The sequence below is a fragment of the Sciurus carolinensis genome, chromosome 4 (genome assembly GCF_902686445.1).
Source record: "Sciurus carolinensis chromosome 4, mSciCar1.2, whole genome shotgun sequence".
Taxonomy (NCBI): Eukaryota; Metazoa; Chordata; class Mammalia; order Rodentia; family Sciuridae; genus Sciurus; species Sciurus carolinensis.
This window is the reverse complement of record NC_062216.1, coordinates 138385335-138399800: the sequence shown is the minus strand read 5'-3', so window position 1 is coordinate 138399800 and position 14466 is coordinate 138385335. Positions and strand designations below refer to the sequence as shown.

The following is a 14466-nucleotide window of genomic DNA, read 5'->3' as shown; positions in this document are numbered from 1 at the left end:
TCTCTTTTACGCCCTTAAGTAGTTTACCATTTCTTTTATTTAATATTGTTTACATTAATTTTTCCCATTCAAAAGGCAGGGTTACCTTCTTCAGTCAATCTACACTGTGTATGGACTTCAGAACATCATATTATACATGATAAATGAATAAAAAGATGTTTTTCTGTCAATTTAAGAAAAATAAAAAGTAAATGTTTCCCATTCATGTAACTACCATGGATTTTTGTCTCCTGATTGGACCTTGACTGATATGTGCCCACTAAGCATTCAAGGAACATGAGTACAAACAAATCTTACCTTGCAAATGCAAATATGGCTGTTCCAAGAAGAATTATTGAAAGGATACACAATGTGACTGAGAGAATGACCTCTACAGTTCTTTCTGAAAGTCCTTCACCTGGAAAAGAGGGGGAACATATTCAGTAAACATTATCATGGAATTGTATTTTGGGTCTCAAACCACAAAGAAAGATATTTTCTTGTTATATTGCTCAAGAACACTAGTAGAAAAAAAACAAAACAAAACAAAAACTGTGCTTATTCCTCTTTTCCTAGATCATTTAATTTGTGGGCTCAATCCTTGGTCCTTTCTTCTATCTAAACTTTTGTAAACCCATCCAGCCTCATAGATTTTACTTTTTACTGTATGATGATGACTAAGATTTTTACATCAGACTCCATCTCCCTTCTTGTATATCTAATTGCTTACCCTACAAGCTTATTTAGAAGTATAACTAAAATTTTTAAATCATTATGTCCCAAAACCGAGCCCCCACACTTTCCTCTTTTTCCAATGGCATCCTTCCATCTGTCAGAAGAAATTTTATTATTCCAGTTGCTTATACACACACACACACACACATATAATATATATATATATATAATATATATGTATATGTAAAATTCATGAGGAAATTCTGATGCACTATTTTCAACGTATGCACAGTTTTTACATATGAACCCAAGGAGCCTTGGAGGTAATTCCAAAGTGGGAGTAAGGAATAAAATAAATTCAAAATATATAATGGTGCCTGAAAGCCAGGAAGCTAACAAAGGCTAACAGCATGAAGAGAATAAAAGTTCAGGGGCTGTGATTGTGCCTCAGTGGTAGAGCGCTTGCCTACTATGTGTGAGACACTGGATTTGATCCTCAGCACCACATTAAAAAAAAAAAAAAAGGTCTAAAAAAAATCATCTTGAAGGGTCTCTTAATGACCAAAGAGGAAATGACTTAATATTTTAAAGAATAAAAACTGAAAATTTTTGAAACAAGTTAATTAATTATACTTAAAATTTGTACTTTTCTGGTTCATATGAACTGTGTTTTATGGATTTTTTTTTTTAAAAACAACCCTAGTTAAGGAGATAAAACTCTTCGTTTGAAGAGAATTCTGCTTAATAAATGTAGAAAGAATAAAATTTTTAAATGTAAAAGGAATAAAATTTAAAAATAACCATTTCATATTCCTAAATAAGTGATTCAGGTAACAACTGTAAATGCATTTTAAATGATTAAGAGAAAGACTGGTAGGGAATTGAACATTAACGTGATGTCAAAGTATCACCCCGTCTACTATTTGCTGGTGATAAGTCAGAAAAAATAGCTTTACAAGGAGGAATCAGACTATTACTGCCTATGCATCAATTTTACCATCCAGTGTAACAACAGCTACTACATACATATTGCATTGTATTAAAATAACGAGCAGGCAAGAGATGTATAGGTCAAAGGTGACTTTGAGGTTTAACATGGGGAACTAGAGGGTGCTCCAGCAGATGCAGCAAGGTACAAAGCAAAAAGAAGTGATTTGGAAAATGAAGTTCATGTCACACAGATGTCTGAGCTGATGCCACCTTAAGGGGAAACAGCATGAAGAAACATGAAACATTTCTAAGTCTGTTTTTTTAAGTTTTTACTTAATTGGGAAGCAGTTCGTTTTCTAATTGGCCAAATCAAAATTCTATTCTTAAGATTTTTTAATGGAAAAAATGTTCCATTCTTACTCACTTAATACAGCATGGCCTATGGGTACATATTAAATAAATTTGCTAACATGTTCGATTTAAGAAAAAATCAAAGATTTATAGCTGATTAAATTTAACTGTGGCAATATAATAAAATTTACTCATTAAGAAACATGCTAAAGCATTTAGGGCTGGAATACTATGCTGTCTGTAACTAGTCTACTATAAATTATTTCAGAAATAAGTGAATGAAGAGAATGTCAAAATGTAAAAAAATTTGGAATTTAGTTAGAAGGTATCCGGGGGTTCATGATGCTGTTCTTTCTACTTCTAGTTTTTCCATACTCTCTTCTTACAACCTCTGCTTTCTGGCCCCTGATCCAGGCCATCACCCTGTCTTGCATGAACTATTGTATGGCCAAGTCCTGTCCACCCTTGTCCTGCCATCTATTTTTAACAGAGCACCAAGGATAAACCTTTTAAAACATCACCCGGGCTGGGGATATGACTCAGTTGGTAAAGTGCCTGCCTTGCAAGCAAAACGCCCTGGGTTCAATCCCCAGCACTGAAAAAAAAAAAAAAAAAAAATCACCCCTCTGCTGAAAATCCTCCCCATGGATCACAGAGGAAAACCTAAGTTCTCACGGGTCCTGTGATATGGTCTCTGATTTGCTCTCTGGCCCCCAGTTACCTCTCTGATCTCCCTTTCTTACTTACCTTGCTCAGCCCTCTGAAGCCAGAATAGCCTTTTTCTGAGGAGTGACCAGAGCACTCATAGTACAGGACTTTTGTGATAGTTTCTTCCTCTGTCTGAAGAGGTAAAATACTTGTGTATTGGCCTGAGTGGCCATTTCATTTTCTGCAAGGGTTTGCTCAAACACCTTCTCAATGACTACTTGCTATGAACTGAACATGATTCATCCTCAGATTCATATGTTAAAGTCCTAATCACCAGTGTGGCTGGATTTGGAGAAAGTAAGTATTTAGTTTAAATGATGTCATAAGGATGGGGCTCTGATCAGATAGAATTAATGTCCTTTTAAGTCCAGATGCAAGAGAATTTACTCTATTGTGTTTATTCTCTCTCCTTCCCTCTTCCCCTCTCTTTCCCTCTTTGCCTTTTCTCTCTCCCTTTCTACTTCCACATCTGTACCAAGGAAATGCCATGTGAGGACCCAGAAAGAAGGAAGCCATCTGTAAGTCAGGAAGAAGGACCTCGCCAGATACCACATGTACTGGAACCTTGATGTCAGACTCCACGCTGTGAGAAAACATACTTCTGTTGTTGAAGACACCTGGTCTTTGGTATTTTGTGGTGGCAGCCTGATCAGACACCAGCTATCTAAAATTGAAAGATACACTCCCTGTGAGGAAATCTTTACCACCTGCAGATAGAGCATAAATCTCCAGGTTTTACAAAATAACTCCAAAAAACTTCACACCAAAAAAACAAATAACCCAATCAATAAATGGGCAGGGAACTGAACAGGCACTTCATAGAAGCAGAACTAAGAATGGTCAACAAATACATAAGAAAATGTTCAACATCTCTAGTAATTAGAGAAATAAAATTTAAAATCACCCTGAGATTCCATCTCACTCCAGCCAGAACAGCAATTATTATGAATACAAGTAACAACAAATGTTGGCGAGGATGTGGGGAAAAGGTTCACTTATACATTGCTGGTGGGACTGCAAATTGGTGCAACCACTATGAAAAGCAGTATGGAGATTCCTTATAGAAAACTTGGAATGAAACCACCATTTGACCCTGTTAGCCCACTCCTTGGCATATACCCAAAGGACCTAAAATCAGCATACTACCATGATGCAGCCACACCAGTGTTTGTAGCAGCTCAATTCACAATAGTCAAGCTATGAAACCAACACAGATGTCCTTCAATGGATGAATAGATAAAGAAAATGTGGTATACACACAAATAGAACATTACTCAGCCATAAAGAAGAATGAAATTAGGGATGTAACTGGAGAATACCATGCTAAGTGAAATAAACCAATCCCAAAAAACCAAAGGTCAAATGTTCTCTCTGATATGTGAATGCTAACGCACAACAAGAGAGGGTGGGGAGAGGAAGAATAGAAGTTCAATGGATCAGACAAAGGGAAACAAAGGAAGGGAGGAGAAGGGGAATAGGAAGGACAGTAGAGTTAATCAGACATAACTTTCTCAATCTTGTATTTGAATATATGACCAGGGTAACTCCGCATTATGTATAACCACAAGAATAGGATCCTAATTAGAATAAGTCATACTCCATGTATGTATAACATGTTAAATTACATTCTACTGTCATGTACAACTAAAAAATAAAAAAAAAATTTAAAAAAGAAAGATACACTTCCTGTACTTTCTGCCTCCCCTCTTCTACATCCTGTGCACTGTGTTCTGCTTTTTTCTTTTCTCCATATCTCCATATCTTTTAAAATATTTACATGTTCATTATTATTATTATTTATTGTCTGTTCTTCCCTCCAGAATGTAAGCTCCCCGAGGACAGAGGTCACTGTTCTATTCAGAACTAACCCAAGTTCTGAGACTAGAAATGGAAAGATGGCTAATGCTCACTAAATATATGTTAAATTTACTAATGAACAAATACACTGATTTTGAAGCAGATTAATAACTCTTTAGCTTGAAGATTTAGCATTGAATGAAATACTTACGAAAATTATTATATGAAATATAATAATAATATGAAATTTATTATAAACAGTTATTTTAGGCACAAGTGTTAATTACAAGCAATTTTAAGTTACATGATTTATAGTTTTTCTTGAAAAAAATGTTTTAGTTCAATATCCAAATGTGTTAACTACCTGTAAAATATGCAGATTAATATTTCACCTTTTTTCCTGGATTGGTGCTTATGAATTACTACCAGTATGAAAAAGAGTTCCTGTGTCTATCCTGCATGGTACATTTAAATGAATACTGAATTTTAAACAGTCATCAGTTTCATGGTCCCCTAGTAACTCCAGCTACATTTAAAAGACGCTTTAACAGTATATAACAGTATCTTAAACTGTTTTATACATTAAGATATGGTTTGTTTTATGAATTTTCACATGCTACTCTAATTGGATATGCTTGGGAAAGGAAGCATGAAGATGAATGAAGAATCATCTTACCAGGTTCCACTGAATCACTGGGCCTCAGAACTCAGTGGGAAAGAAATGTTTTCATAGACCACATTAAAAAAAATTCAGATTAGATTTCCATTTCAAAGCACCGGCCAAGTGAGGAAATGACATATAATATATTAATAAACAATATGTAATCTTCTGGGCACATGCATTTCAAAAGTGCCACCAGGAGAGGACAAAATGTACCCAGATTGTCAAGTTCACTCTCTGATTCACTGCTGCACATGAACCCACAGAGCATTACCAGTACAGAATGAGGTCACTTCTCCAAATCCTTTCAGAGAAAATGGAATTCTGTTACTTATTTCTTTTTGTAATATGTATGCACAAGTCATTTTCTGACTAGATTTTAAATGCTGTGACAGAACAAACTGAATTGTTTTATTTGCATAATTAATTTTGTAATTTAATTAGTCATAATTATGAAGCACTAATTTTTCATCAGCATTATCTTTTCACTCAAATTATTATTATTTAAATTCAACATAGGGATCCAACTTTTTAAACTTTTTAAAAATACCTATAAGAAGGCCCTTGAATTAAATGAGATAGAAAGCTTATAAAGCATGTCTGGCTCCTCATATAGGTACAGATGAGTGCCTTTTTATTATTTTTAAAAAGTTCTTAGAATTGAAGTACAGGGAGTTTTTCTTTTTCTTTGGTACTGGGGTTTGAACCCAGAGGTGCTTAACCACTAAGCCACATGCCAATGGGCCCCCCGCTTTTAAAAAATATCTTATTTACAGGCCGGGTTGCTTTAGGGCCTTGCTAAGTTGCTGAGGCTGCTTCAGATTTGTAATTCTCCTGCTTCAACCTCCCAAACTACTGGGATTACAGGTGTATACCACCGCACCCAACTAGGTAATTTCTCTTTTCTTTTGATCCAATGCTAGTAATCTGGGATATGCATACACTGCACAAAGAATTTATTAAAAGTTACTCAATTTCATAATTTAAGAAATATATTTAGATAGGAGAAATGCATAGTAAGTATTTGGCGTGGTGGATATATTAGTGAGATTGAATCTCAATCTACACTGTATACATTTAACTAAGCATCATGTTGAACCCATAAATATATACAATGATAATACCCAATATATGTTTTAAAACTACATACAAATTATAATGCTGTAGAGGGATATCATGTCTATCCATTCAAACTGGTAACATGTTAAAAATGGACAATCAATAGTGTTTGCCAGGGTGTCCTCTCTTTTTGCACATAAACAAAGCCTGCTCATTTGTGAATGTAAATGATCACTCAAGAACCCAAGACAAGGAGGTGAGAAAAGACAGCAGATAAAAGCAATTAAAAATATTGAGAAGACAAAGTGATACGCCAAGGACAGGAAGTCTATGGGAGCAGAAACATCACCAACAGAAATGAAAATGGAAGTTACTTGGGCACATAGTGATTTCCAGGCAGTGTGGTATAGTGGCTATAAACATAGGACTGACAATAGTTGTGTTGCCCAGATCTGAAAGCGGGACCTGACGACACTTCTGTTGTGGCTAAAATTCCTGGGCAAGCTGCTTAAAGATGTGATACTTCAGATCTTCAGATTTCTTGCCTAGGTATTGGGACTATCATAAATAAGAGGTCAAGTTACAGAGTGAGTGATGAATATATGAGTTTACAGGTGAAACTACTTAAGAGGCTTGGAATGTGAACAAACGATGTCAACTATCTTAATGAACACTTCATATTCATGCATCCATTCCCTCATGTGAATTAATCTCCCAATTAGCTTATGAGGTATATATTAGTATACTCTTGCAGAAGTAAGATTTCAGAAGTCAGTTTGCTATGTGACCAACTTGAGGTCACAAATGTTACATACACACTAAAACTGCCTGACTAATGCCTGTCTGACTGCAGCATTTGTGAGGTTGACCACTACATTACCACTGCCTTATTAACAAAATAAAACTTTCCTCTGCTCCTCTGGTGCCTTGGAAGAAGTGATCCTTTTGCTGCAAATGACATATAACAACTCTCTATTTCTGCATCTAAGTGAGTATATTGGGACTTTTCATTGTTAGCATAGTAATTAAATGAGAAGTGTTATGACAAAAGAAAACAATCACGGAGTGCCTTTGCCATGGGGTTTAAGGTTTAATCTAGTTCAGCTTTAATGAGAGCCCTGTAATGTACAGAAAGGGGTGTCTGGTATTCAAATCACAGGAATCCTCTCTAATTAAACCTTGTAATCAAAACATTGCTTACAAGCTGTTTCCATAAACTGATGTGCCCAAGAAGGATTTTTAAAAAAGGAGTTTGAGTATCTTGTGAATGATGTTAATAAAAATGCTAATACTCAATCTTGAGTGAAAAGAAAATCACGTACATTACAAGTATTTTTTTTAGAATTAAAATAATGCATATGTCATTTCCCCTGTTTATTTCTACGGTCCATAAAAATTTCCCTAAACGCAGATGCTTCTTCCCTGTGGCCCATTTCACTTGCACTTCAGTTCCATTTACTAAACTTAAACCCTTTTTAAAGTTAGTCAGGCTATAGTGATTTTTCTGCCTCTATTTTTAATTCAATATAACATTTCTGGAAGGGACAACTACCACCAAGACGAGCTGTAGAAATGGCCTTGCCAGGAGGCTTTTATATCTTGAAAGTTTTAATTGATATGCAAGCAACTCAGCTTGGAGTTCACTGCCTGTGGTGTGCAAAATACCAATGAGTGAATGCTTACCACTGGTGGTTGGATGACCTAGATGGGCCCTGGGACTTCTTTCACTGAAGTCTAGGGTTACATGCACACTTAAGTCTTCACTTGCCAGGAATGCTGACACCACTAGCCTGCTGCGGATGATATCATCTATCCTAACACATACATATATGGGAGGAAAAGGACTCAATCATCCTTGTCATTTTCTGATGACACTAGAGGTATTACGCCAATTCCTTCACTCTCTGTCCCCATTCTCACAGCCAAAAACCGTTCTTGCCATGGACCTTTGCTCATTATAGAAATTGTCACTTTTATTTCCTTTTCGAATCCTTCCACTCTATCTTTTTGACCATGTTTTTTTGCCAAGAACTGTTTTGACTCCAAGGCCTTCTATTGTAGTCCTCCTTTCCCATCTGTCACTGTTTTACAATCTCAATATATATTACTCGGCAAAAACCAATTACAAAGCCACTCTCTATCAGGAGAGACTCCTTGAAAGACCACTCTAAAAAGGAGCCTAAAAGGCTGTCCTTATGTCACTATTAACAAGTAATAAACTAAAGTCTGAGAAACTTGATAATAGATACATGGGACCCTTTCTTGTCATTAAGTCTTACCAGCCCAGAGGCTATTTGCTGTGTTCAATCTACATTTCAATAGTCCCTCTGTCCCTAGCCTTCTCAGGATCCTGTGCTTTGTCCTTCATGTCCTATATCTCACACGCTCTAGACTCCTGCTGCTACCAGAGCACACTAACATTTGTACCTGGACCACCATGGTGGTGGTGGTTATGATTCCAGCAGTGGTTATGATAACGAACTGTATTTTTTTAACTTTCCCTAATTGGTTGTTTTATTCTAATGCTTTGACTGTGCATTGAGGGAATAAAGAGAAGACCATTGCTGAGGGGTAGCAGCATACTATAGTGCTAGATGAAACCCATCCTTGAACGAAGGGAAGCCATTTGGCAGAATCTAAGGAATTGTGTCCCTGAACATCATGGTTCCTAAAGCTTGGCTCTACCCCTTCTTCTTATTTCTATTACTCTGGATGCCTCAAATAAATGAAGGAACATGTCCTCCCATCTATCATCTGTATGAAGTCAGAAAGATGATGAGAGACAAAGCACTCAACACCCAGCCCAGCAAACCTGGCTCCTGTCAGCATTGCTCCTACAAAAAATCATCCAACACACATGAGTTATCCACTTTCCTGTGTCTTTTATCATTCACCAGTAAATGCACCAGGATCACTATTTAACTGAAGTGATGGCTTCTGAATGCTGTAAACTATAGGAAATCATATGGATGACCACAAGACATTTAATTTTCCAAGGTGGTAGGTATCAGGGTGTAACAGACTCACCTACCAAATGAAGAACTGCTTGATATGATTTCAGAATTACAAGTCAAATCAGCTAGCTTTAAAATGATTAAATTTTTGGGTGAAATTAATCAGGCCAGTGGCTTTATAGAATTAAACAGTTTAACCAAAGAAATTTGTATTACTCCTCTATAAACATGTGTTAGCAATGCATATGCCCCTGATATTTTATTTCTTCAAGATGGAGTTTCTCTACATTGGCTCTTTATGCAATTAATATTTCCAAAATATGAGAATTTCTGCCTAAAAATGGTAGAACAATCTATCTTTATGCAGTCACAACTCTTACTGAAATGTACCATAGCTCATAATCTACCAAGCAACAGCTCACTAGGATCTGAGCATCACAAAGTTCACATACATTCAAATGATATCTCAGAGATACTCTACTCTTGGGTCTTAAGGTATTATAGATGGCTAACTTGGGGGTTTGAGGGCATGTGCAAAAGAAATAGGAATCTCTGATCCTCTGAGTGAAGTCCTAGGGAAATAATTTCTCCTAAATAAAGATATTTATAAAATCTTTGATTTTAATCTATCCCAAAGAAGCTATGAAGCAGTTAAAAATTCACTAAATATAAATCAATGACATCTTTACATACAGTGTTTCATTTAAAACTTTCAAGAACCCTTTAAAGAAGATACTCCCATTATCATTTCTCAAATGGAAACTGAGATTTATAAAAATTGAATTATCTTTTTCAAGTAATAGAACCGACATCTGAATTCAACTCTTACAATCTTTATCTGAAGAACTGTGGCTATGGAATCTTGTGCTGGAATGCTGGAATCCTGGTCCAGACAATTACATAAACAATCTAAGTATTGGTTTCCTCATCTGTAAAATGGAGCAAATATTAATGCTTAGTCTTCTCATTTCCAGGACAAATGATGCTGTGGGTTGTTCTGTGCATTGTAGAAATTCAGCAGCACTCCTGACCTCTGCCCACTAGATGCCACCACCACCACCAACAGCACTGTTTTGGCAACCACAAATGGTTCCAGGCACTGTCAATTATCCCCTATGGCATAAATCATGCTGCTTGAGAAACACTGACCCAACTTAAAGGTTAGTGGGGAAGGGTTCATCACTTAATACAAGAAAAGAGCCTAGAAGTGTGTCTGGTATAGAATACTTACTGTTAGAAATGATTATGGGATGGTAATGTTCATGACAATGAGGATGATGATATTCAGGTGCACCTGACTAAAGTGTGTGTGTGCTTCACTTAGGTCTTATTTAGATGAGTATAACTGAAGAAACTTATGAAAGAGTTGAACGAAAGAAAATAACTATATTATGGGACTTGTAAACTTCAAGTTTTTAAAATTATTCAAGCAAAATTTCTATAAGCTTTCTACTCTTTTATTAGATAACAAATTAACACATCAGATTATATATTTAAGGAGCCAAATAACTACTTATTTAGGTAATGTTAGCAGATGTCAGCATAGAACCAATTCCCTACAAAATCTAAACCCAGATTTAAGTGGATGGAACATCTATCTTTTCAAAGAAAATTATAAGTGCTATTTTTTCCATAGTCAGTATAATTAACCTTGAAATGAGTTTGCACTTATGAATATCCAGCCATGGATTAAAATATTTTTTTAAAAATTATTTTAGATGTTGATAGACCTTTCTTTTATTCATTTATTTATATGAGGTGCTAAGAATCGAACCCAGTGCCTCGCACATGCTAGGCGAGTGCTCTACCACTGAGCCACAACCTCAACCTGGATTAAAATATTTACTAAACACTTAACAAATGTTTCAACTATAATAAACATGATGGGAGATCATAAATTAAACTACAGAATTTCTGTCTTACCTAAAGTCTTAACAGGGTCAGAATAATCAGAGTCAGTAAATTGTCCCATGACATTTGTGGCTCTAAATTTAAATCTATGAAATAAAAAGAATTAAAAACAAACAATTTGCACATCACATGAATGAATAATTTAACAAACAATTATGCAAACTTAATATTTTATTCAAGAGAAAATGATTTTGCAACATGTAAACTTGGAATTTAATCACCATACAGACAAAGTTATACTGAATCCATATGAGATGAATAATTATCCTGCACTTGGGCCTGTTGAATTTATGACTAAAAATTTGATCAAACACATGAAAAGTCAGAGGTTTAAGCAAATCACCTAGGTCATAGATTTGTTTGGATGGAATGATTTAATATCTATGAAAGTGTGTTCCACTAGAATACTGAATAAATATAAAGCATAATAACTGACATACGTTAACCACTTTTGGAAATCCTAGTGAATCTGGTTATAAGATAATTTTAATTATAATGATAATACAGAACCTGACTTTTTCACATATAAATAGAACAATGCTTCTTATTTCTGTGTTTACACAGTTGTATTTGCCCATTTTAATGCTTTTGCAATATTTGAAATAGAAAGAAATACAGAAGAGAATGAAGCCTAAAAATTACAGGGTACTTCTATGATCTCAGAGCCAACTGAAATTTGCCTCATTTAAAAACCCAAGACACAAGGGCATTTAAAAATATAAAACTAACCAATTTCCCATATTATCAAATTTTATGATTTTATTTGTTATATGAAAAGTCTGTTTGGGAAACATATGCAAAATAATAAATTAGAATAAATATGAAATGTGTGGTACATTATTTTCAAGGCTATCACATTTGATGGGTAAAATTCAAGCAATAGCCTAGAATTTAAACAAAAGTAATTGCAATTTAATATTAAATGATAGAACATTACTTTTTAATTGCCTAATTTCTCTCATTTTTCTAAAGTTATCTTGGCCTAAGACATTCATAAAGAATTTAATAGCCTGGTGTAGTAGTGCAACTGTAATCTCAATTACTAAGAAGGTTGAAGCAGGAGGATCACAAGTTGTAGGCCAGCCTGGGCAACTGAGTGAGACCCTGTCTCAAAATAAAACATACACAGTTCTGGGGATGTAGCTCAGAGTTAGAGCATTTGCCAAGCATGCATGAGGCTCTGGGTTCAATCCTTGGTACTCATAAAAAAAGATTTAATGATGCTTTAACTAGCAGGCAAAACTGAAAGAACTTGCATTTTTAAAAAAAAATTCATAATAAAAATTATATTTTGAAAATCAAATAAGGTGAAGATGATATGATGCTTTTTTAAAATTAGTCTTATAAATACTATATTCGATTCAATAGAATAAAATAATCAATTTAACAAAGAACTTAATAAAGCCAAAATGTCAGCATTGATTTTTAACATATAAAGTCATTAATGGTTACAAGATTCCAAAATAATAAAGTAATAAAAATTTCTATCACTCATTCAGATGTTTGGTATGATAAAAGCAAAGAGTTCTTGCTATGATTGACATAAAGGGAAACCACTGTTAAGAGTATTATAGTGTTTCTGAAAATCTGTACATCAGCATGCATAGTAAAAAGAGTGAAAAACACATTAGTCACATTGTTCTGCACAGAACAAATTAAATTCCTCTATTTATGCTTTCCAATACCACATTTTCATATTGCTTTTATGTAACTTATAATATCAAATCCTAATTTCTTTCAGATTTGCATGACTCCTCTATAATACTACATTTGGGGGAAGTAGCCAGGATAGAACTCAAGGGCATTCGACCACTGAGCCACATCTCAAGCCCTTTTTTGTATTTTATTTAGACAGGGTCTTTTGCTAAGGCTGGCTTTGAACTTGCAATCCTGCCTCAGCCTCTGAGCCACTGGGATTACAGGCATGTGCCACCATGTCCAGCAATATACATATTTACAGAATGAAAAGATAATGCTTTGTCTATCTTTCAATTTCCAGTACCTGGAAGATCAGGTCCACTTTACACATTGGATGTCCAGTGCTTAATGGAAAGATGAAAAGATGGGGAGATGGATGGATCAAAGATTCCTACAAACTTGCTGACAACACATGGTTGACATAAACTGTACTTACAAATACTGCTTTTTTGGTTTCAGAGGTCCATTGCAAATTTTCTCTTCATTGCCAGGAATCATACATGCGTTATCAGCACCTATGACATAGATTTCTTCATTGCCACTGAACTTTGTCTTTCCTTCTATACATGGAGGGTTAGGGAAGCCTTCATTTGTAAAATATGGCCTTGCTTTATTAAAATATGCATCATACCACTTTGTTACATTTCCATCATGCTGAGCTATTTTCAGAAAAAAAGAGAATAATGATTACAAGTAATATATAAATGCATTACCACATTTATAAATAGTGCTTTTATAATCGCAATAGGGGGGTCTGGTGCCACATCACTCACTCTATGAACAGCCAAAGATGATACAGGTGATCTGCCTTGATAGACAGGTAACCCTGTCCTGCTCCATCACATGCAAATCTAAAGCATCATTGTGAACCATGATTTCTCAGGTAAAGGAAAAAATGTCTTTCAGTCAAAGGCCACCCTCTTCTACACAGTTACAAAGAAGCTATCATGACTCCACTTTGCCAAAATCAAAGCAATCCTACCAGCGTGTGGATTAAGTAAATTATACATTTTAACCATTCCTTTTTTCATTTTTGATAAAATATATTATGCATAAATAAGTGGGTGCTATTATTAGTGGTAGTATTGATTGATAATCTATTCAACTTGAGTTGTGTGATAATCAGGAGTCAATTTTATTTGCTATTTTGAACTGAGATTTCTTTAGCATTCAAGAATGCACACTGCACAATTTGACAAGAGAAGCTGACATCTGATGATACCTCCTGTTTCTGCCACAAGCACTTGTACGTTTTTGATTGGTCCATGATCATCACTGTAATAACATATTGGCATTCTGATTGTAATTGTTGTTGAAGTCACAAGAAGTTTTCCTGTGGCATCATAAATAGGGGTTGGCTTGGTTTTTGGTCGTGCTGGAGCTTTAAATAAAAAATAAACATCACCATAATTGATTCTTTTGTTTATGAACAGAAAAAATATTTAAAATTTCATTTCATTCAGGTAATTTACAGATAAAGTGATGACAAACATGAATAACAAAGGAAACAGAGTTGTGTTTGGAAACAGCAGATATTCAGAAATTATCATCTCTCAGTGGTATAATTATGTATTTGAGACCTGCTTGAAATAATGGGGCCAGGTGTGATTTTTTTCAGGCACCTGACACCTCTTTACATGTAAAAAATTTCAGTTTATTTATACTCTCATCTATATATAAATTTTATAAATGCATAAAAATATTTACATCATACTAACATTTTAGTGTAGGTTTTTCTTTTCT

At 34.9% G+C, this 14466-nt stretch overlaps 1 protein-coding gene across 6 annotated transcripts in view; it reads right to left on the bottom strand.

Annotated features, from left to right (window-relative positions):
* The window catches only part of Ptprq (protein tyrosine phosphatase receptor type Q), a 219088-nt gene that overhangs the window by 41764 nt on the left and 162858 nt on the right, over positions 1–14466 (bottom strand). For all 6 annotated transcript variants that reach the window (XM_047550026.1, XM_047550029.1, XM_047550028.1 and 3 more), the window contains 4 exons: positions 13946–14104; positions 13160–13382; positions 11038–11111; positions 298–397 (listed from right to left, as the gene is read on the bottom strand). In XM_047550026.1, the coding sequence (XP_047405982.1) occupies positions 298–397; positions 11038–11111; positions 13160–13382; positions 13946–14104 (556 nt within the window). The remainder of the gene's footprint in view (positions 1–297; positions 398–11037; positions 11112–13159; positions 13383–13945; positions 14105–14466) is intronic.